Source organism: Pezoporus wallicus, unplaced genomic scaffold (assembly GCF_028554395.1).
Source record: "Pezoporus wallicus isolate ANWC-B61680 ecotype Strahan unplaced genomic scaffold, APGP_CSIRO_Pwel_v1 contig_3058, whole genome shotgun sequence".
Classification (NCBI taxonomy): Eukaryota; Metazoa; Chordata; class Aves; order Psittaciformes; family Psittacidae; genus Pezoporus; species Pezoporus wallicus.
Window position 1 is genome coordinate 2,358,633 of NW_026641153.1, and position 23,847 is coordinate 2,382,479.

Below are 23,847 nucleotides of genomic sequence, written 5' to 3' on the forward strand. Positions count from 1 at the left end.
AGGTGCATGGCCACTGAATAAGATTTTAAAGTGAATGCCTTAAATCCCTGAAATATGTTTTGAGAACTGCAAAGTATTCCAGAAATTAAGATAGTGGTTTTGCTTATCTTTCTTCTTTGTGAGGAAAAAAATCCTCACAAAGAAGACATAACTGCATTAAAGTGGAGATATTTTCTAGTGCAGAGGTTGAAAACACCATTCTGGTTTACATACTGAAAAAATTCAGAATTAACACTCACAGAACTAAAAACCCTACAAATTCAGTTACACTGTTCTACATCTTCCTAGTGCCACCTTGTGGAACTACAGCAACTCACTCCCCGCGCACTAAAGGGAAAGCTTGCGGCGCCCCTTCCTCTTTTGTTGTATGGCTAAAAGTATAAAGGTATAAATACCCTGCTGATATCTACTAATCCACCTCTGCTAAACTGATTAAAATTAGATAGATGGACCACTGATTACGTGATCATTTAAGTTTTTATCTAGTTTAGACCTAATGTAGGAATCCTGCATAATGATGAGGGAGCTCTGCCCTGTGTACTGGACTGTCTCCACAAATAAAGTTTTTAATCTCAGTATTTTCTAGATGTAGATATAAATCAGCTCTGGTTTATTAACTTATTACAGCATTAGTCTCAGGAGCAGTGTTAAGAAAGAGAAAAGCTGTGCTTTCAAAAACACCACTAAGACTTCACAATGATGTGTTTGATGTCTGAGAGTCAATTTGACTATGTCAACCCTACCAGAAACTGTGCCTTGCTCCATGCTCCAGCCTCAAAAGCAACTGTGGCAGCAGAGCCCACATATATGCACTGAAGTTAAGCCAGTGTTCCTTCCCTCTTCCCCTAGCTGCCCCAGGAAGAGTCCCAAAAACCTTATCTGGGAGTGCGCCAGTTGGCAGAGGCTGAAAACTTCTCAGCTTTAACTAACAGTTAATACCTATAAATGATTGCAGGACAGCGTCCAAGCCCATGTTTCGGCCCCATGTAACTTTACTAATATAAATGATGCCTTAAGACATTTAGACTAATACGGTGTCTCTGACAGAGTGCAATGCAGTTGCTGTATGCTTAGCTCTCCTACTTGAAGGCAGAAAGGGATTTTATCCAGAAAATCCCAAAGTACTCAAATAGTCTTCAGTGCTGCAGATTTGTGGCTGTAGCTCTGGATCAAAGGATGCTGATGCATGGGTTGCTTCTCCTGTGATTTCCAACCGAAGTGCTGTTCTCACCAGACCACCTTACTCCACCTCACCTCAGAAAAAAGGTAAAGCACTCAGTGTGGATCAGGTGATTTTCTAGCCACTCAGCCTGACTCCTAGTCTTCAGAGGAAGAAGTTACACTGTCATCTTTTTAACAATTCAGCTGTTGAACGTTTTACCTTGTCTACCTGGGTTCTATTTACTCTGTCTGTTTCCTTTCTTAGTTATGTTAATAACAAAGTTTCTTTGTTGAAATGAAAGACAATTAAATTCCTCCTTTCCCTAAGCTATTTGTCCCTGACACTCAGCATTTAGCATTCCCTGAAGGAAAGAGTAATTTTTTTTATGAAAGTTCCTTGTAAATTTGGTGGCCCGTATCAGGAACCAGACAAAGGACTTGACAGAGTAATTCCCACTGTACTCAGGATTAAAAGCATTTTAGGCTTTTCTTTAGATAGTCAAAACAACATTTGGAGGCAGCTCAGCAGCTGGAAAGGACCAGATTAATTAGAGAGATATTTATGGTTCATATTGTGACACTAAGCATTTTTTTTTTAACTTTGGCCTTATAAGATTCATGGAAGAAATATTACAACTATCAGCTACAGATTTAAAGGAATATTTAATATTACACTGAATACTGCAAACACTAATTTAATCACGTATTCTGCCTTTTTTTCTCATGCAAAGTCTTTGAAAATAGTGTACTATTTGTATAGTCACTCCTTCTATTCTTCACTTCCATTATTCCAGTTCCTGTACAGCATGGAAAAGAGTAGCTGATGCTAACTGAATGCAAATGCCAAATACTTGTATTAGAAAAGGTAAAAGGACAGGGGGAAAGGGAAGTGCCACTGGAAATTCTCATTCCCAGCAGAACACATTTACAGGAAATCTTTCCCTCTGGAATAATCAGTTACACAAAGTTCATGTCTGGTTTCTTAGTGGCCCAATCTTTGCAGGAACATGAAAATTCTAAATGCAAATGATTTAATGAGCTTAAAAAAGGGGTACGCCAGCTCAACAGAAGGGATTTTTGTCCATGCTGCCTCTTGGAGACTGACCTGGGAATGGAACTGTATCTTCAGATCACCTTAGAAGAGAGAGATTGAGGGATGAAAATGTTTCGGCTCCCTATCTTTTTTTGTTGGGAAAAAAAAAAGTAATTATCATGTAACAATGGAAACTCAGCAACTCAGCACTGCCATACACGACTGTGTTCAGGGCAACCTGACCTTGAGTTTGCTTGCAGGTAAGATGTTCCAGCACTAATGCAAGCAGGCAGTGATGATGCCTGCTGTCAGCAACTGGCAAATGCCCTAGAAAGAACAAGTCTTATGCACAGTCACATAATAGAGAACATCCTTCACAGTTAGCAATCAGTGCATTCTTGCTCACTGTACTTCTGGCCAAACTGCACCTGAAATATCAGGATTGCCTACGAAAAGCTTTGCATATATATCTATAGATACAATATATTCTACAGATGTACAATATATTCTACAGATGGTTTAATAATAATAAAATTATTTATGACACAGTTCATTCCTATACTGAATGCATTTTCATTTCTTTTGTTATCAGCTAAATAAGTTGAATTTTCAGAAAAAAAGCCCAAACAAACAAACCCCTCCGATCCTACATGCAATCAACAGGTAAAGCAACCTTAGGGGTTGTCTATAGCCCTAGTGTGTTTAACAGTTTGTAACACAGTTTCTTAATAAATTTAGATGTAAATTTTGCATTCACAATGGCTGAAAGTGAAGAGCAGAGACAATGTACTTCAGTTAAATCACACTTTAGCTGACAAGACATCAAACATTTTTCAGTCTATGATGTAAGAAATAAATTTTAATAGCTTCTTTCAGTTTCTTAATTGAGAAAAAAAACAAACAGAAAATGTCTTCAGCCTTATTTATAAATATATTTCTTACAGAGAAATTTATTATAGACAAAGTATTGCCTTAGGTTTTGGGTTTCTCTTTGGTTTTGTTTTCAAATAAAATAGCATATACAGACTAAGTTTGCAACAGAACACATTGAGGTTATTGTTTTTCCTGGCTACAGGTAGGCTTGAGAATACCATGTGGCCAGTCTGCATTATGCAACTCATGGACTCTAAAGAGGTGGCTTCATAAAAATATCTGTAAATAAACCAGATTATTTCTTGTTAAAATATCTATTTAAATGAACTTGGAATTATTAAAAAAGTGCATCTGCAGCTTGCACTCCAGGTTCTTTTGGTCAGTACAGATTAAATGTGTTCTTTTGCACATAACTAATAATGTGATTACAAAGCACAGAATTCCCAAGTAAGCAGCATTTAGCAACTGTCACATTTTAGTCACTTAATAATACTAAATTATTTTTTTAAATCCATTCAGTTATGCAGGCTTAGTTACCTTAATTATTCTATTAAGTGGACAAATTCTCCAGTTTCTTCCCAGAAAGTTACACTTGTATACTGATATTGTAAAACTAATTTTTGGAAAACTCCAGACTCAGTGAATACACAAGCGTAAGAATCACGACTATATAATGGGTCATTTTATAGAAAGGTATCCTTAATCTTCATAATCATCCCGTTTTTTTTTTCTTGTGACCAGTTTTGCTTCACTATCTGCAGAAACCAATTATTAACCTTTAAATTTTCTTCATTTTTATGTTTTTAAATGAATGATATTCATGAGTTTCTCTTAGATGGCACTTATAGCAGAACAACTTTTATCTTCTCTGCCTATAGATGCGCTATTATAGTCAGTTCTTATTTACATATGGCATTTGCTTCACAAAACACAGGAAGCATAGAAAAATTATTTTAAATTTTAATTATATAGGCTAATACATATAAAACAATATGATGGGAGACACAGTTCCTGAATTTCTTGTAGCAGGTTAGAAAAAAATCTTATTCTAGACGATGCCAAGACCAGTTAGATTTATTTCTGAATTTTAAGGAGAAATGAACTGAAAATTCTTGAAGCAAGCCGATCTTTTGAGAGAAAGATCAAGAAATTACTTTTATTTTGAGGAAAGGAAGGTATGACAGCAGTAAAACAACGATAAAGAGACAGGATAAAGAGACAGACTTCAACACACTCAGACAACTAGCTAGCTGAGTATTGTGGGAAGATAATCTAAAGAATAAAGGACTAAGAGATATATGGCAATTCATGAAGAGGAATATATTAAACATACAAGAAGAAACTTCCTAATGCAACGTAAGGTTAAAAATGCTTAGAAAATCAAACACAGAAACAGAAATTGAAGATTACCTGAAAAAGTAGCAGTTACAGGAAAGAAAGATACAGAGCAAATAAAAACCCTAATATTGTTGAATAATATAATGCAGTTCCAAAAAGAACCCACATTCTGATATATTCACCTAAGTGATCTGGGGAAAAAAAAAACAACAAAAAAAACGAAAAAGAACATAAAAAATACTGTTTTCTCTTGGTAACACTTAAGTTTCTTGAAGTGTTCAAGAGCATCTTTTAAGAAAGGTAGAGATGACATTATACACAATAGGGGTAATAATAAAGAATTAATTTAAGATACACCCAGAGAATTTGAAAGAAATTTGTTAGAAGTTGAAAAGTTGGATGAAGGTGACAACATAAAAAGAGTTTCTTAAAATGTAGTAGGAAATTATGAGAAGAAATTGTACTCTGTAATGAACGTAAAATGAAAAGGAAAAAAAAACCCTCTAAGCATACTTTGCTTTGAGGAAATTTAAGGGAGCTTTTCAACAGGTAGGTGTCAAAACAGAAAAATGTTTCAACACCTAAGGAAGCTGTGGAATTGGACACTTTAAAGAAGGCATTGAATAAACATCATCAGGCATGGCCTAGGTATTAAATTGCTCATTGCAGAAAGTCACAGTCCTCCAATTCTTGAATTACAGAAGAATATAATCAACTCACACAGCATTTCACTGCAATCTCAAATTCATGAGGATGAATGCATGATAAAATGCATGGGGAGATTGAGACAGGATGAACCTTATGATGTCAAACCTCAATTAGTTCTGCCATATGTAGCATTTTGTTTATATAAATAAGTAAAATGCAGTCTGACTCTCTTGCTTTCATCCCAAAACAAACATAATGTGCTTTTTATATTAAGTGATATCCTACCCTTGCTGCCTTGATTAATCATTTCATGCCATCTGCAGCAGCAACCTCTATGTGATACCCTGAATCAATCACTATTAATGTAGTGGTTTGGAACTGAAGATCATAAAAATAGAAGTATCAAATAGCCTCCTCCATGCCAAATTTGAAGGAAGCAAGCTGCCACTTGGGTTTATGTAACAGATATACGTGATTCTAATATGACCGATAAGGTTACTTTTCAACAAATCTATATTAAAACCTTCATTAGCCTTCTGCAGATCTCAACACCATCACATGGATTTTTATCTTGCACAGTAGATAAAAATGCCATGCGGTAACAGATAAGACTCATGCTCATAATGAAACAACAGCCTACAGAGAAACTCAGTATCAACACATATGTGTGTGTGGACACATGCATGAAGTCTCTTCTGCATGCAAATATTCTTCCTAAAATAAGCCCTTCTCCGTCACACTGCACTTCTTGATACACCTCCTAAGTCTGCAGCAATCTTGCCCAGCAAACTTGTGTACATATGTAGATCAGCACAGGGGATGTGACAGCTGAATGGAAAAGTCAGTGAAAAAGGGAGAAGTGTATGACTTCTTTATTGACGCCTTCAAGAAAAACCTTAGAACTGATGTTATATAGTCTAAAGGTAAAGCGGACAGTGAAAGACAGTAGAAAAAGACTGCTGTAATCCAGCAGGATTGTCAGGGCAGGGACACATGGTAGTGGCACATCACCTTAGGAGATGATTGCTGAAAGGACAGTATATACACATTTTTGAAAGAGTAGCCTAAGAAACCACTGTACTCCAACTCCTAGTGGGGCAATAGGGCTTCACCCACTGTCAGATAACTGTGGTTCCAAACTCTGGGGGGGGAGAAATACATGTTAAATATTGTACTGAAAAAAATAAATAAATCATTGCATAGATTTACATACTCGTGATGCCAAATAACAGTATTGTGCAACCTGACTATTTGAAGCATATTTGGGTAATGAGTGTCACAGAGGAAGACTGCTGATATAGAATATTTCAATTTATTAATGTAGTAGCATTAATCTATGTTAGGAACACAGAAGCTGAGACAGTGGATATATTGCAAGTCCTTCATTAATAAGTAGAGCTAAGGAAGAGGTGAAAAAATATATAATTTGCCTTAAGAATAAGAGATTTCTTCAGTGAGCACTCTAATAACACGGTTTCCAGTTTTACTTTGAAATAAAGAACAAACCAGGGAATGGATTGTGAAATTTATAAATACTGACTCAGGTTTCACTTAGAATATTTTAGCTTCACCAGTTGTGCATGTCACAATATATACAATAAATTGAAATTAATAGCTGGAAGATGACACAGTCTTAAAACAGATTTGATTAGGGAAGGAGCCATGGAGCCAGTTTAACCAGCTAGCTGGAGAATTCTTCTCCATGGGATTTCCTGTACCATCACTCCAAGAAAATTCGCAGCACAAGGGACTATCAGGGGGAATGAGACATATCTTAGCATTTGGTTGTCTAAAGATCACAGAAGGCTGATGCAGTGTAGAGAAGGCCAGAAAACAATCTATAATCCAGAAAGCTTAAGAAAAAAAAGCTTAAATTTTATCTATCAAACTATGCTACATGTCAGTCAGATATAAACCAGAATTTTGCTGGGTTCAACCCTTAATTTAATTACTTTATTTTATATCCTGTGTCACAAGCCTATCACAAACTCAGAAATACAAGAACTGTTAGGGTTCACTTTGATAGATGTTAAGCTCTGTCACTAGTGTTGAGAAAGATGCTGTTTCTATTTTTGGCTCTATAAGCAACCCTAGAAAGTTACATTAATTTAGTCTGACACCTGGTGAGAATCCCATAGTTACCCCAAGTGGAAATATTATGGGCTTTGACAGTAGTTATTTGTAGTCAGGACTAGCACTTTCAGCCTTGTCTGGAATGATGCGTATATCATTGCCTAGATTAACACAGAGTTTTGGCTTGCAGTTGTGCAGTAATGGATTCAAACCAATGAAGAAACTGGTTCCCTCCTTTGGCAATGACAGTAGTGACATTTGCGTTTTAGAAGAAAGTTTTGCAAGTGCTTTCTCATAAATATTTCCTTTTATCATTCTATTCACATGCTGAATGTGTCCCATTAGGAAGAAGTCACTGCCAATCATAAGTTTCCCAGTGGAGTTGCAGCAACCTGGAGCCTCCTCCCATAGGACCTCTATCACTGTAGCATTTTGGTACCCATCACATACACAGATATTTTAAATGGAAATGAGTTGTTGGAAAACTTCACTGCATGCCATTTCCTCTCAAATGATACAGTTAGAAAAATCTACACAAAAGGAGGTTGCATTAATCATATGAGAATGAGACGTGAGACCCAACTTATGGTTCTCCTGTTATGTGGAGGGTTGGATTAATCCTGCATCTGTTGGTCTGACCCCCACAAATCTGTACTGTGCTAGGAAACTTCAAACTGAAAGTGCATGAGATATATTTAAGGTCTCTTCCTACTCCCCTAAGTAGAGCAATCCTTTAAAACACAGGGTTCACAATTTGCCCCAATGAGCTGTAGTAGTCATTTATTTTCAACCTGAATTCAAAATTCTCAGGATTGAGAACTCCTGCTGGGCCTCCATTCCAATTAAATTAATATTGCTGTCTTCCGTGGGGCCACCTGCAGCATGAGTGCAAATAAAACTAAAGTGTACCACCCCCATTCCTGAAATTTAGTGCATGTGTGGTATTTCAGACATTTAATGTGAGCACCCCAAATGTCGCCGCAAAGGTAAACATGCCAGTTGCTAAATATCAGGGGCAGCATGCAGCTGCAATCTGTGACAATCTGTGACAATAAAATCTGGCTTTATAAAAAGGAAAAGACATGCAAAGGTGAAACATAACTGTGATTTTCCACTTCAAACAGATGAAAACTAGGAATGTTCCTCCTCAAAATGTAAGTTTTGCAATAACTCTCATATTCATAGTGTAAATGATTTGTAAAGACAGAACATTATTTTTAATATATTTATGTGCTATTTCAAACCGATTAAACTCTCTAATTTAATGGGAGAATTTCCCAGCACCTCGATTCTAGGCTTCTTTTTTAGTAGTTTCCAATTGTTTATTGTTTTCTTTCACTTCTTAACTTGAAGGTTGCACTAAGGGCACTGCAAACAAGTATCTTAGTATCCTTGTCATCTAATGGGCCAAAACTCATTGAGGCTTCTTTGGAACCAAGGACCTACAAAGTAACTGACAGAAGATGAATATACTTTTAGAGCTGAAGAAATTTTACATCAGGAAGATGAAAACAAGGATTAATAGATTTGAATGAATGGTCTTTAGTTTGTATGAGAAGAAAGTAAGTTTATGACACTGCGTACCAAAGATGGGAAGTAACTGACTGTGGTATAAGACAATAAATATCCATCTTTATATACTGTACGCATAGCAGAAAGACAAATGCAGAGCAGGCAAGAAAAGACATCAGCTGATTCATATTTATACTATGAAGTGCTACTACAGTAATACATGGGCAAATTTTTAATATCTTGCTCATATTGAATAGTCTCTTTACAGATTATAATTATAAACGTGGTCTTACATTAAATGGACTACTTGTGAAACAAAATATAAATTAACTGCAATAAAGACAACAGAATCTAAATCCACATAGCTTTAAATCATTTATCAGATGAAAGCAGACTACTATGCAATCTAAAAGAAGGTAACACTATGTTTGTGACAATGACTTTAAAAAAATTGAAAGTATATGTGTATTTTTCATGTTAGAATGTGTCTGTCAGTTATGTTATGATGCTGCACAGGAACATTAAATTACACAGAGAGGGAACGACAAGAGAGCTCACATATCTTCATTCTGGAATCAGCTGTAGTTTTACTAACGAGAGCATGGCCACAAGCATATTTTGAAGTAGTCTGCTTTTTAAAAATATTAAAATCCTATGAAAGATTATCGGGGGGTTCATTCTAAATGTTAAAAATGAATTTACTGGCTCAATCTCATTAGAAGTTTTTCAACCATAAGTTTCCCTTCAGCACCACAAGAATTGTTACTGATTGAAAACTTTAAGGAGAAAGCAAATGGTTGTTCAAATTATATCTGCAAAAACCCTGTTAGTATTTCTTGTATTTTCAATGTCACCTTGGAGAAAAACAGTAAAGGATAGTATCTAGCAACCCACTGCTTTATTAGGTAAGTAACAAGATTTAAGTGCTTACTAAGAACTTGAACTCGTAGGTATATTGAACTTAATCAAGTGTAAGAAATCTGCCTTGCATTGCATCTGAACTGCAATTAAGTATATACTTCAATATTCAGAAATCCTTACAGTGACTATCATCAACATCTTAACTCTGTTGTATACAATAAAAACTCCAAAAGCCGCATTCACTAGAGGGAACAAGAAAATGAGCTTGTACTGTAATATATATAACAGTATATACAAAACCAGTCCATCCCTTGGCAGTACAAATTTAAAGTATTAAAGGATGCAGTAGAATAACCATTTTAATTAGTAAATCCTACATTTCATCCATTATACTCCACAGAATAATCAATCGTCACATATGATGTAAGACCACAAATCTCAGCACTGTAAATCTGTTTGGACTGGACATCTTCCTATACTTTCTTCCTAACACAGCAAATTAAATGGAAAATAATAAGAAATCAGTCATACATTTCCCCCCTTATGCATGTTTTCCTTTAGATGATGGCTTTTATTGTAACACAATAAAAGCTACCAAAACCAGATTTGAAGAGGAAGCTCTGTGTATGTTTTCAGAATACAGGAATGTGTGACAAATTGCTATGATTTCAGTCCTTCCTTCTAATTGTCAGTTTAAAAAGTACTTTCATCTCAGACACAAAGATTACCTAAACCCCACCATATCATTCTATATGAAACACTATTATAAAACAGAGACAAATTGATTACTGAAGGTCCCTGAGTGAATCACTGGTTGAGATGCAAATTCTGTGTTGTGTTTCTAGTTCTCTTTTTGAAGGGATTAATTTAAATATATGGGAATTCCAACGGCGTACTTCCACTTCTTCATACGTAAGCATCCATGGCAACTGGTAAAGTGTCTTGGCGAACTGTAATCTTACTTCTGGCTGCTTTTTTTTTGAAAACAAATTGAAACAAATGAACAAAACCCCAGGAAAAAAACAGGTACAGGCACAACCCCAAACACTAGAAAAGGTAGGTTCTTGGTTGTACGGTGAATCCAGCTCATATTTAATTTCTAAAGTGATTAATCTTCTAAATATAAGATTTCTACTGAGATGTAGCAGGAGACAGTTCACAAAGCCGTTTTCCTTCACACACATACTCATGCATTTTTACATCAAAGCCAGACCAGAAGTTTGATTAGATTCAAAACTTAAACCCCAAACCAGCATAGCTAATAATCCAATCTAATCTGAACAACACAAGCCATCCAGTGATTCTTGTGTCAAACCCATAATTCTGGTTGAACCACAGGTCAAATTTCATCAATCAAAAGCCATCCTACTCCTACCTAAGATAGCCAAAGATACAATTAGCCTCACTGAGAAAAACGTGGGTTTGTTTCAGCCCAAATCTGTTAAGATTTAGATTCTAACCTTGAGATTTGGTTTTGTCATTTCCTGATGAACAACAAAATCGTATAGAAAATATTCAAAGTAAGGAGATAAAGCTATATCTCCTATTATTTAATTACCTGTGCTCCCTCTTGATTACACTAATACAAAAAACCTGCCAATAAAAAGTTCAATACTTCATGGCTTATGGTATGCTTCTGTACTGCCTGATACCAGTGAGTCACAAGGGGTAAAATATTAAATGTCTTTTATGGTTTTTTTAAGAGATATTATAGACAGAGAAAGCTTTAAGTACCCTAAGGTTCAATACAAGTGCATTTTAAAAAGTACTTTATACATATACCAAAAAATGCTTTCACTTCCATATTTAAATGTTCCTATTCGTGCTGTTGTATTTTATATACTAAAATCTTTCATAGAGCACTTACTTTTTTGTCTTCATTGTATTTATGGAAAATTTCCTGTGCTCTTTCTTCACCACCATCCGTAAACAACATAATAATCTTATTGCAGTTAGCTCTAGAGACGCTGTGCTGCAGGAGACAGAAACAGAAGGGGGCGTTATTTCAGGCCATAAGGTATAACAACTGTTATGTTTGATGGCTTTCAGATCAACATGCTTACTACTTTAACATGGTAATGGCAAAACTTCCAAAGTCTTAGGATTTCATTCAATACCCCCTCTTCTGAATGAAAAATAAAATAAACCCCAAACAAAACCATTTTTCTGTTTAATAAGAGTTAAATATGACTCATTTCAGACTTGGCCCAACACAGAAGAATGTGAGTCTGGAGGTTCCTCTCACTTCAACCAACACAAGGAAAGCTTTTTAGCTCATACCCATCACATCAACACCCCCCACAGCATTTCTCTAAAGATGTTCTGTGCAAGACTTGTACAGTGAGGGTATCTAAACATTTTTACTCTTCTGTTTTCTCATCCTTACTTTTTTTCTTTTTCTTAATGTCCTTGTAGAAATTATGGAACAATGACCTTCTAATGAATTACTGAATATGGGCTTTTTGGATGCTGGATTCCTGCTCACAGAATCTATCAACCTCACTGACCATGTAATTGAAAAGTCTGATTATTTAGGAATCCTATAGGGACATCTAAAAACTCTACCTGATAAAATTAGAATTTTTTTTTTGAATTTGCTATTTTTGTCACATTTCCTTAAAATAAGCTCCATCTTTCACTTATTTAATTCTTTCCCGGTTTTGTTTGTTTATGTATATTATATATATATAAAAAATGCGGTGAACTGTGATCAATGTATATTAACACATTGAAATGAATAACATTTAGGAAAGAATCTTAGAATCACATTTACAAAATATGCACCTAACATACGACTGCCTAAATTATTACGATCTCTGCACCACTGCTTTTCTAATGAGATTGCAACTCTGAGGTGAAAAACTAAGCATGTTCCATTGTTTCTGGAGAGCAAGCCTGGAACAGAGAGGTGAGAAGAAGCCCCTCTAATTCCTAAGTCAGCAGTCAAAGTAACAAGCAAAGACACAGAGAAAAATTCAGTGTGTTGTGCAAAGGAATAAAAAGATTGTTCCACAGCCAAAACATCATAAAGATGAATATGAATTTTGTCTCCTTATGAAGAGTCCCAAAGGCTTCTCTTTTGGCATTTGTCTTCTTCCCCTATCCCTTAAAAGTTAAGAATCTAGTCTAAGCAAATTGTTCATTAATTTTTACAGCAAACATTCCTTGTCCTCTGTGTTGCATACAAACGGCCCTAGTCAGCCAGATCTCAGTACTTCTGAGTAGTTAGATGTGACAGAGTAAAATCTTTAGAGTTTCAGTAAAATTAATTCTAATTCCCTTTCCACAAGCCTGAATTTGGCTATATGAATTTACTACAGACTCGGGAAAATAAATAGGAGAGTCATCCTTACAAAGTGCCCAGTTCCCCCCTGCTTTAGTCTTTGTGGCTAGACAGTGACTAACTTTTCACCTGGCTGGTCAGGTGAGATGATGCCACTCCCATTAGCCACTTTTCATCCTACTCTCTGATCTGATTCCTTGTTCTTCTTTAATAAAGAAACCAAAACACCAAAGCCAGACTTCAGACATTAGCCAATATTCCTAAATACTGTATCTCCATGGTTCTACAATGATCCCAGAAAACTGAACTGCAAAAAATGTATTTGCCATCATTATTGATATATGAATAATTATTCCTCACAGTGTGATTTGTATTAGTAGTTCAATATTCAGTAAATAACTACTTATTTATTAATTTGAAAAGAACAAGTCCAAAGATTTTCTTACATGCAGCAACTCATAGAAAGATGCTTGAAATCAACACATTCTCTCCAATCTCATCAGCACACTGTGTTTCGTTTGTAATTAAGTAATTTATGACCATTTTTTCCTTGTAAAAATATAACCTACAAAATTCTGTTTCAGCCTGCAGTCTTTTCAATATTAAAAAAAAAAGGTAATAAAAGTAGAGCTAGATACTTCATAAACTCACCTACATTTACAGTAATTTAATATACAGGCGAAAATAAAGTCGGGGGAAACTAAAGAGATGACAAGGAAGGGGACCAAAGCCTGCTCATTTTATAAAACTTTCCTACTGATTTTGAAATTGAAATTATGGGCAATGTGAACTTCAGCTAGTATTCTTCTTAAAAGATCTCAATCGGGATTTTTCTAGTGGCTTACTTAGCATATGCTTATACAGTATCAGAAAAAGGCAGTTTTCTCATCTGCTAGTACTTACAGAAGGGCATTTACGTACACTATACTAAAGTCAAGCTTAGACACTAAAGTCATGTAATATAAAATCCAGAGGCTTAGCCTCCAAACAGTATTGGAAATCTGAATATGAATAAGCTCAAATCATATATTTTCCCCCCCTTAAATCTTTGCATCCCCATGAATGAACTTAATGTATCAGTCTCTTACAAGGGATCAAAAGGAATGCAGAATTGCCATTACAACACATCTTTCCTGCATGCTCCCTGCCAGTTGTACAAAGATGGAGAGATACAGGCTCAGGGAGCGATTATAAGTGATTTGGCAAAGTTGATGGACTAATTTCATGATTTTTCTGAATAGTTTGCCTCAGCAGTCCAACGGATAGCTTTGCTTCCCATCACAGACCATAGCTGAAGAGCAATGTGTTGCTCATAAAGCAGCTTACCTGGAAAAAAAAACCTGGCTTTTTAGCTGAAACCACAGAAAAAAAGACAAGTTGGAACTAAGTCTGTATATTCCTTTTTAGCCCTCTCTTGCACTTGATAAAGGCCTTTTGTTTTGATTCCCCAAACAAACAAGACATTATACATTTTGTACTGTTCCTAAAACTGCTTTTGGTTTAGAGAAGTTTCACATCCCTAAAATTAACTCATTCAGTGGCTTGTCAGGATTATACTTCATGGCATGAGACTTTAGGAATGTATTTTTCTCATGATGAGCCTCATGCGCTGAGGAAGGAAGGGTAAACAAAATCAAAAATCAACTACACAAGCAGAGATGATTTTGAGATAATTTTTTGACAAATCGTAGTTATTATGGTATGGAGGAAAAAAAATCTTGAATTGCGGAAGCTGAAATATTATTATTTTCAAAGAACCAGCAAGTCAATATAACAATAATGGGAAAATAGTGCATAAAAATGATGGAATCTAGAATACTGATAACTGCTTGAATTAGTATGTTGAAAAAAACTGAAGTGTCTATTTCCATCTAGCAACACAACAGACAGTATTTTTCCCATGGCAGAAGTGAAATATTACTTTGTTATTTGGGAAAATTGTTTGAAATAACTGTCATCCAGAAACAATACCCACAAAATTATCATCAAAATTTAAGCTGTTAAGAAATACTCCATTTCCATGGACCTTAAAGCAATTGGACCGTTTGAATTCAAAAATATACAACTGGAAACTATCTCAAAGCATACTTTTTTATTATTTGTTTAAGCCTGTATTATATCATCCTGTTGTATTGTCTTGTCACCAGAATCTAACACTAACTCCATCATCAGCCTTTATTCTTCCTGCCAAATGGATTTGCCAATATCTGGAGAAGATGATAATATTACTATAAGAAGAATATGGCAAAAGATGTAAAAAAAGGGGGAAATGCTCTTAAACCTAGTCAGAAAAAGTCCATCAGCCTTTAACATTCTTTTTGCAGTTTTATATAACCATCAGCAGAGGGCAGCCAATGATTTCCCCACCAAACGCCTCTACTATAACGTGCATAGTAATCTACTAAGAAAATACCCTTGAAAACATTGCATTTTACTTTCCTCCAGCAAAATCTTACTCGATTAGGATTTTTTTAAAACCAGCTCTAGCCCTAAGATGAATATATACATAGAAGCCTAAGATCCAATAGCAGGGAAGTGCTCTGAAGTCGAGAATCTAGCGGATCAGGGAAAAGAATTAAACATTTGTACACTGAGAGCCATCACTGATACTTAAAAAAAAAAGTAAAATAAAAATAACATAATTTATGTACTTTTAAACTAGATCCTTAAGTGCTGTAAATTGGTATAGCTTTGTTGACACTAAAGACAAGATCCAATAGGCAGTCCTTATGAAGGTGATCAGTAGGAAAACATTATTAAAGCAACTACATAAAGTATTACAAAATGCTAATAAAACCCCAACATTTGTGGTAAATTGGAAACATTTCTGCTGCTCAGAAAGCTAGTGCTTAGGTGCAAATTAGAAAGTACAATGTAATTAAAACATGGAAATAATGCATTTAATTTTAAAGGAAATTTTTTTTTATACATGAGAAAGAGAAATTTATTAGAATACTCTCAGGGGCCTAATATTCCTCTATTAACAAATTCATTTGCTCTCCTCTGTCCTACTCAAGCCATGGTCAACTATTTATGACTTGTAATAAGCATAAATCTGTACATTAATTAAGCATTGCTGGAAGATACTATGGTAAAATTGAAATAATAACACTGTGACATGGAGCCTTCCCTTTTAATATTACCTGCAAATCAACCACTACCACAGCTATGTGCCAGCTGAGAATCACATGGTAAATGAAAAACTAATGAAAAATGAATGAAACAAAAACAATGATGCACACTGAAAACCAAATTTATTCCCAAATCTTAGCAACTTGCTGAGGGATCTGCAAACAAAAAGACATAGTCTTGAAATAAATTTACTTGGAAAATAAAACAGTTAAACAATGGAGGAGAGTGCAGTGGCCATCTGAACATTCAGGTTCTCCTTCACTTCACAGCAGAAAGAGACAGCTTTCATACTTACATTTAGCAGCTGTTCAAATGCATAGCTAAAGCCTTTTTTGTAATCAGTGATTCCTTTAGCGGAGATTTTATAGACAGCTTCTTTCAGCTTCTTCTTGTTCCTCACATTAGCTTGGACAAGATGATTAAAACAACTGACGTTCTGAGCGTTATTGTTAAACTGCAAAATAAAAAAAATAGTATTAAAGACCATTAAATCTGTTTTCTAGGTACTGGAGTAGTAAAGCATAATCTTTTCTTAACCCATCAGATAAAGATGTCATATAGATTTTGATTTCCACCATTCTATGATTCTATGATATATCTTACAGATATAGACAAAGGAAGCACATGAAAGTATAGCTGTAAATAGGGGGATATTATTAATGATAACACAACTTGTGTATTGAGAACACATATATTTGTGCTTGTTTATCCACATGTGTAAAGACTACTGCCTGAAGAACTCATTTATATGCGATTTTGATACTATTTAAAAACACACTTTTTTTTAATGTGCAAAATGTCTGCACAAATATAAATCAATTTATGATCACTTTAAAATTTGTCTATGTATAAATATACATTCATCCATATATGAGTACAAAAAAAATATATATCTATATATCGTGATAAAGGATGTACATCTGAGTAATGCTTTGCATGAATTGCCTTTCTCTCTGAGACGTTTGTGTGGTTTCTGTGATATAAAAGAAATTGCAGTACACAGCTTATTCAAAAAACAACAGCCCCCTAAACAAGCCTTCAGAACCCAGGCAGTTCAAAGAAGCAAGCAGAGAAGCCCAACATAAACAGGCTGCAGTAATACGATGGTGAGGCACTGGAATGGGTTGCCCAGGGGAGTTGTGAATGCTCCATCCCTGGCAGTGCTCAAGGCCAGGCTGGACAGAGCCTTGGGTGACATGGTCTAGTGTGAGGGGCCCCTGCCCATGGCAGGGGGTTGGAACTAGATGATTTTAAGGTCCTTTCCAACCCTAACTATTCTATGATTCTATGATGCAGAAGTCCATCTCACTTTTTAGCTACCTCCGTATCTATCTAAAGTCAGAGATCAGACTTAATGCTGCAGCATGTATAATTCTAACTGTAGTTTTGAATGAAAGTGTGTATTACTGCACATAATCTGAGTTTAGTACTATTTGAATAAAAATCTCCTTTTAACTCCAACCCCATAATTTTTATTTAAGATACTCTTGACTAATATTACTAAAACTATTTTCTTGGCAAATTTTTAAATCGTTTTATCAATCCAGATTTTTTGTATAAGCTTTTTCGCTCACTGGCAAATACAATGGACAAAAAACCTGCAAAATTCCATCTCAGTAAAGGGACTAAAATCCAGGCATCCTAATTTGCATTTTATCTGAAAAAAAATTATTATGGGTCTTCAGTGAAAGTAAATGTAAACGTAATTTTAGGTTGTCAACCTGATACAAAGCCTTAAAGTAACTTATAAATTAGCCTTGTTGACTTAAGTCTCACTACTGCTAATTAGTTCAGTAGCACTGTATAGAAGATAAGGTAAATAAGGTCACAGATTTCAGTAACTGCTCAGACTATTTAAATGTCTAAAATAAATCACTAAGTATCAAGGCACAAAGTACAGAGAACTGCTATCAGCAGCAAATATCAACTTGCATTGGAATTATAGGACAATTACAATGAATGGAACTTAAAAGAATGAAGGGAGTGATAATATCAAGCCATTTTTATTAATGCATAATAATTCAATTATTTGCATTATTCAGTAGGATGCTTAGGAAGAACAGAGACTTTTCCATGTTCTGGAATCAGATGCATACAGATGTATGCTTCTTGGGACCAACCAAAGAAATTCTTATCAAACATCCACTTTAATCAATGAGACTTCTGCTATCGAAGGAGCAAGTGCATAACTACAAATATTGCACAGCTTATGGCAGAGATGACTGACAGAAAACTCCATCATCCTCAGCAGAAGTCTTAGCCTCATCTATACTGCAACTGTGGGGGTTTTGGCTGTAAGTGAGCAAATCCAGGCAGATTACGAGAGCATTTGCTTTGCTGGATTCTTACTTAGAGGTCCACATGTAATTTCTCCTCCTGCAAGAAGGATGTGTCAAAGGGCCTCATGAATCAGAGACTTTAAAGCAGGTATTTGCCTGCCTCTTCTAGTATCATTATTGTGTCTGAACCCACTCCTGCATATATATATATATATATATATAACCTAATCAAGAAAACCCACTATTTCAATTTTAAACTAAACCTTGTCATCTTTATGTTGTATTGATTTTTCTTGGGAGCATATTTTTGACCATTCCACATGAGTTAATACTGTCTTTTGGTGAGATATGCATATTTTTATGCTATAGGTTTTTTTCGTATTAGATAAAAAATTGTATTCTTGCTAGACAGAATATACTATGAGAACACCAAAATAAGAATCTTCATATATCTTTCTAATTAATAAAGACAGTTATTATTCTGTCCTAGTTTTATAGCTCTGGTCCCAGGTGACAGAGTTGTGGGAGCAAGTTATTCTCAAATGACTTTATGTAAATTTTTCTGTAAAAAAAATTTCTTTATGTAAATTTTCCCTCTTTCTATCAATATGCAGTTCCCCATGTGTCACAAGGGGTCAACTTTTTCCAAAATCATACAAAAGAATGAACAAGTGCTTTAACTTTGAAAAATTAAATGTTATATTTGATAAGTGTTCTACAGGAGAATCAGGCATACTGAATAATGTGACTAAAGTTGCTTATTTTTTTTAATATTCTATTTATCAGGACTTTAATTTTCCTAACACTGCAACTATAATTATAGAATCTTGTAACTTAATTATTTATAGTAACAAAAGTATGAAAACAGGATGAGATAATGAATATGAAAAATATTTTCCAGTTCTCCCAGTATTACAGTGCAAACTTCACTTTTAAAATAAATGGATACATGGAACTGGATTACACATAAACAACTTTTCAACTTGAATTTTCTTTAATTTACACCATATTTCCCAGAAAGCAGTATTTTCATAGGATCAACCCTCTGCTTTGATTAAAATGCAAAACCTCCATCGGAATCCTAATATTAGATGTGCCATCCCTGGAAACATTTCAGGCCAGGCTGGATGTGGTTCTGGGCAACCCAACTTAGATGAAGATGTCCCTGTTTATTGCAGGGGGGTTGGAATATATGACCCTTTATGGTCCCTTCCAACCCAAACTACTCTATGATTCTGTTATTTCCATTGCATGATTTTAAATCCATTATCTTTTAGACAGGTTCTTTTCCCAGACTCAATCAAATTACAGTCATTAATTTTTTCCATTTCCCCTCAATATCATGTGATGATTTTTATTTCCTGTACTTAAGCAGCATCTTTATGTTTGTTTCAGTTTTTTAGCAAAACCATAAAATCATCACACAACTGAAATCAATTCACTTTGATGCCAAACAAACCACTCAACAGTGCTTCTTAGAGAAGTTTTGTACAGAAGTAACCAGTGGATCACAGATGATTACTAGGTACATTAATCCTGTGGGAATGCAAACAGTATTGTGCTGTGGAATTATTTCAGCTTGTCTTGGCCTAATTTTATTGCCTTCTGCAAACTACTGATGTAAAGTAATTTTAAAAAGATTGGGTCTAAAAATCAGTTTAATTGTGAGATGGGTTGAAAGTAAAGATCTTATACCTGTAAAGAATAAAAACACTATCTGGTAAGTAGTTCTGCTCTACAGAAGCCAAATTCACCAGAAAATTACAGAGGGAAAACGCGGCTCTGCTTCACCAATGACATGATATGCAAACTATTTAATGATCTAATATAAAAGTAAGTGTAAGTTCAATCATATGGACAGAGTATGCTCTGTCTTGGGCTATAGGAAACTGTGGTTTAGGTGTTCAAGTGGAAATTTAGTGACAAGTAAAAATTTCTCCCTGAAATGCCACTAACATTAAACTGCAACTCTGAATTGCTTGCTAGCAGTCCTGCAAATATATCATGATAATTATGTCTATGAAGGTAAGGTACCTAGCATATGGATCAGCAATTATGGATACAAAAATGATGTTTTAAAAATTGATAGGAATAGTGGCTCAAACTGCTTAAGCAGTTAACAACACTACTGTATTACACTTACATATGATGTAAACTGAAAGAGGGGCAAATATCAAAACATCTGCATCTGTAAATTGACAAATACCGATGGAAAATGAAGGGGAAAAATAACACATTTGTAGAATGGAGAAGTACATCAACCAAAGTCTGCAAATAGTGTGATTTAATTAAGAAAATACATGAGCCAGCTGTTTTCAAATACATCAGTCAGAGTTAATGTTAATGTCAGTCAACAAATCAGATGAGAAGAGATTTTGATTAGATAAAGAAATCAGTAGATGGAACAATAGTTCTCCAAAATGAACATTTCCCTGTTTTTTAGAAGGTGAAGGCTAGTCTGAAGGTTGAAATGTGACTGAGAAATGTTCAAGAGAGGGGAACAAGATTCAGGGCTACTACATTTAATAAATTGGAGCTCCAGTAAAATACTGGAGTAATTGAAGAATATCAAGTGCAAAAGCCTTCAGATCTTTGTTAAAACTAGCTTTTCATAGTTTTTTTAATACATAAGCATTTTGTTCTTTAGCCAGGTAACTATGTGACAAATACAAGGACCATTCACAACTTTGAATTAGCCAAAGTTACACTCATCTGAAATATAATAGTGATAGTGGCATTATAATGTTTCACACATTAAGATACCAAAAGCCAAAATACCTGCAATAAGTCTAATGATTGCTGGTCACATTACCTTTCGCCTAAGAACAATAATAATGCTCATTTAAGTTCGGATGATTACTTGGAAAATCAGTTGACAATATACTGATGCATTTAATATTTAACTGAAGAAAGAACATATAAGATTCCAAAAGCCAGTTGCCACTTCAGGAAGTTCATGTTCTTACAAAATCAAATCCTATCAAAGGTGTAACATTAAAGTAAATACAATCCATACCTTATTGAATAAAATACTCCCAATGCATCTACATGAAATATGTCAGTTGGGTATTTATCGAACTGGCATTTCCCCCTAATTATTGCAATAAAGATAAATATATGTCACAAAAAATGCTATTGTGGTGGAAAGAACATAAATGGAATTTGCATACCATGCCATGGGCTCTGTGAATCAATTACTTGCAGAACAACAGATGACATCTGGAGGCAAACCATTCCATTGTTGAACTCTAAAGCCATCCAATACAGTATGTCACCACCAGTGACAGTTTCTACTTCTTCAACTATGATAAAAGTTTATTATCTATCTAAGCTATAATATGAGGGGCTTGCAATAAAACACTTGGAACTTATGGAAAACAAGATAACCTTAGCTTTTTCTTTTCAAGTATCATATAGTATTAATATAGTTAAATTTGGCTTGCAATTATAAAGAAAGGTATGGGATCTAGACTTATTTTTCACTAAATTATTCCTCACTACCTGATTTATTTAGATCTTTTTTGCAGTTTTTGCCTTTGGGATCTCCCAGAATGATCTCCAGGTCTGAGGAAATTAAGACCTTCTATTCACAGGTTTGGGTAGGAATACCCAAGCCTATTATTGCAGCAGAGAAAGTGTTACAGAAATTCGTCTAGTTGACCTCAAACCATCAGTTTAGCTACATATGGCACAACTCAATTCAACTCAACGCGACACTCAGCAAAGGGGTTTGAGTTTAATGATGCTTGTACCTTGTCATTCTGGAGAAGTTCAGAAGAGAAACAGTAATTTGACAGTCTTACAAAGACTTTGCCTTTACCCTCTGCTTCAGAGAAGGAACAGATTGCAAAAACAGTGGAAAAGTATACAAAACTGCAGTGAAATATCTAAATGCTAGTGACTTTCCCCCTCCCTTACGTAGTTCCACCGAGCCGTGAGCTCCTCCAGACACATGGAACTCTGCAATCCATAACGCAAAAGTTAAAACTGTTGAACAAGTGAAGGGTTGTCATTCTGATTCCAGAATGGTTACTTTTGCATTGCTAAAAGCGTCTTCTTTTCCAGAGTCTCAACCTGGAAATCCTTCATTTTTAAAAACATTATTAAAACTCCTACTACAACACCAGGATATTAGAGCATTCAAGGGGAGTGAAACAGATGTTGATTTATTTCCTATCTGTTCCAACTCTAAGCACTCTGTGGATATAATGGTAAGTAAAAAAACCCAACCAACCAACAGGCCCTACAGACAGGTGTCTTCATTAAGAGGACATTATAAAACAAAACAAGAAGGGGGGAACCTCATGGAAAATGCTAGAAATGGGATGTAAAGGGACTGCATCTGTGTCAATATATTACATGCTGAACAGATACAAAGTGGCTTGTCTATGGGGATTTTTTTTTATAGATCTGCCTTTCGCAGATACCACCTGACCTGTCCCCAGCTGACATGCTTTAGCAAGTAACACATAGCATGTAACTCCCAGGGACATTCACACTTCAGCACCACAGACATTTTGAAACATTACTAATTTCCTCAGACTCCTTCTGAAATAGCTCAGAACTGTTCTTATGTTATTGATGAGAAAAATGACGCAACAAGGAAGAAAACAAGTAAGTCTAATGAAAAGGCATGACCAGAAGCTTTATTCTCAATTCCCTACTACTAGAGCACCAGAATATGTTTTTTCCCTTTCTGCAACCAACTCCAAGTCCTCAAATTTGCACCTTAACTTGACATTAATTATTTTGCAACATGCCATTACCACCACAAGGTCAAATATGACACAAATTCTTACAGCATGAAATCTCATAAAACAGTTTACTACTTAAAATTCTTCAAAATATAAGGAAAACTAATTCATTTTGAAGACTACAGCACTGCAGGGGAAAAATCTCTGGTTTCACAGGCAATGCATAGATTGATGAGTATTTCAAATTCTCTTCTGTATAACCATCTATCCCCTCTCTATACATCTAAATATATTTCCATCTCCTGAGAGGTATAAGGGACATAAATCTGAAATCCAACATCAGTCATTCTTTTGGCAAGTGTAGGAAGTTATTTAAATACAAATACAACCTTTCAATTGATTATGCTTCTTTTATAAAAGGAAACCCAAAGCATCTCTTTCATTTCACTGGCTTGGAATTCACATATATATAATGCTGGTAAAACAAGCAGGGACTGAAACCAGCAGCATAAAGTAACACCTTGAGGCATTCTAGTGGGAGGTGCCACTGCCCATGGCAGGGGGGTTGGAACTGGATGATCTTACTGTCTTTTCCAACCCAAACCGTTCTATGATTCTATGGTTAATTTATCTTGATCAGAAAGTGCATGTTACTGTTTCTGGCAATCAACAACTTTTTTTCTTTTTTTTTTCTTCTGTATCTGATATCTTCATACATATGCGTGCATATATATTTATATAAAAATATGTTAATGTAGAGATATGTGCTTAATAGTTTGTATGGTGTGCTCAAGAAAGCTGCGTTCAGTCAACATTTAGCAAAGTCTATCTCAACAAAGCACTGATCTACTGAGGAAAACCAAAATTCTCAAAAATAACAGCAATAAGTTTATGCAAATCCTCGGGAGAAGAAATTGAGGAAAGCAGCGCTGGCTCCACAATTTACTTTAAAAAGCACAA

At 35.1% G+C, this 23,847-nt stretch overlaps 1 protein-coding gene across 10 annotated transcripts in view; it reads right to left on the reverse strand.

Annotated features, from left to right (window-relative positions):
• Positions 1-23,847, reverse strand: part of CACNA2D1 (calcium voltage-gated channel auxiliary subunit alpha2delta 1) — a 381,260-nt gene that overhangs the window by 59,764 nt on the left and 297,649 nt on the right. For all 10 annotated transcript variants that reach the window (XM_057422543.1, XM_057422540.1, XM_057422539.1 and 7 more), the window contains exons 11-12: positions 16,210-16,368; positions 11,367-11,471 (exon numbers count right to left, since the gene is read on the reverse strand). In XM_057422543.1, the coding sequence (XP_057278526.1) occupies positions 11,367-11,471; positions 16,210-16,368 (264 nt within the window). The remainder of the gene's footprint in view (positions 1-11,366; positions 11,472-16,209; positions 16,369-23,847) is intronic.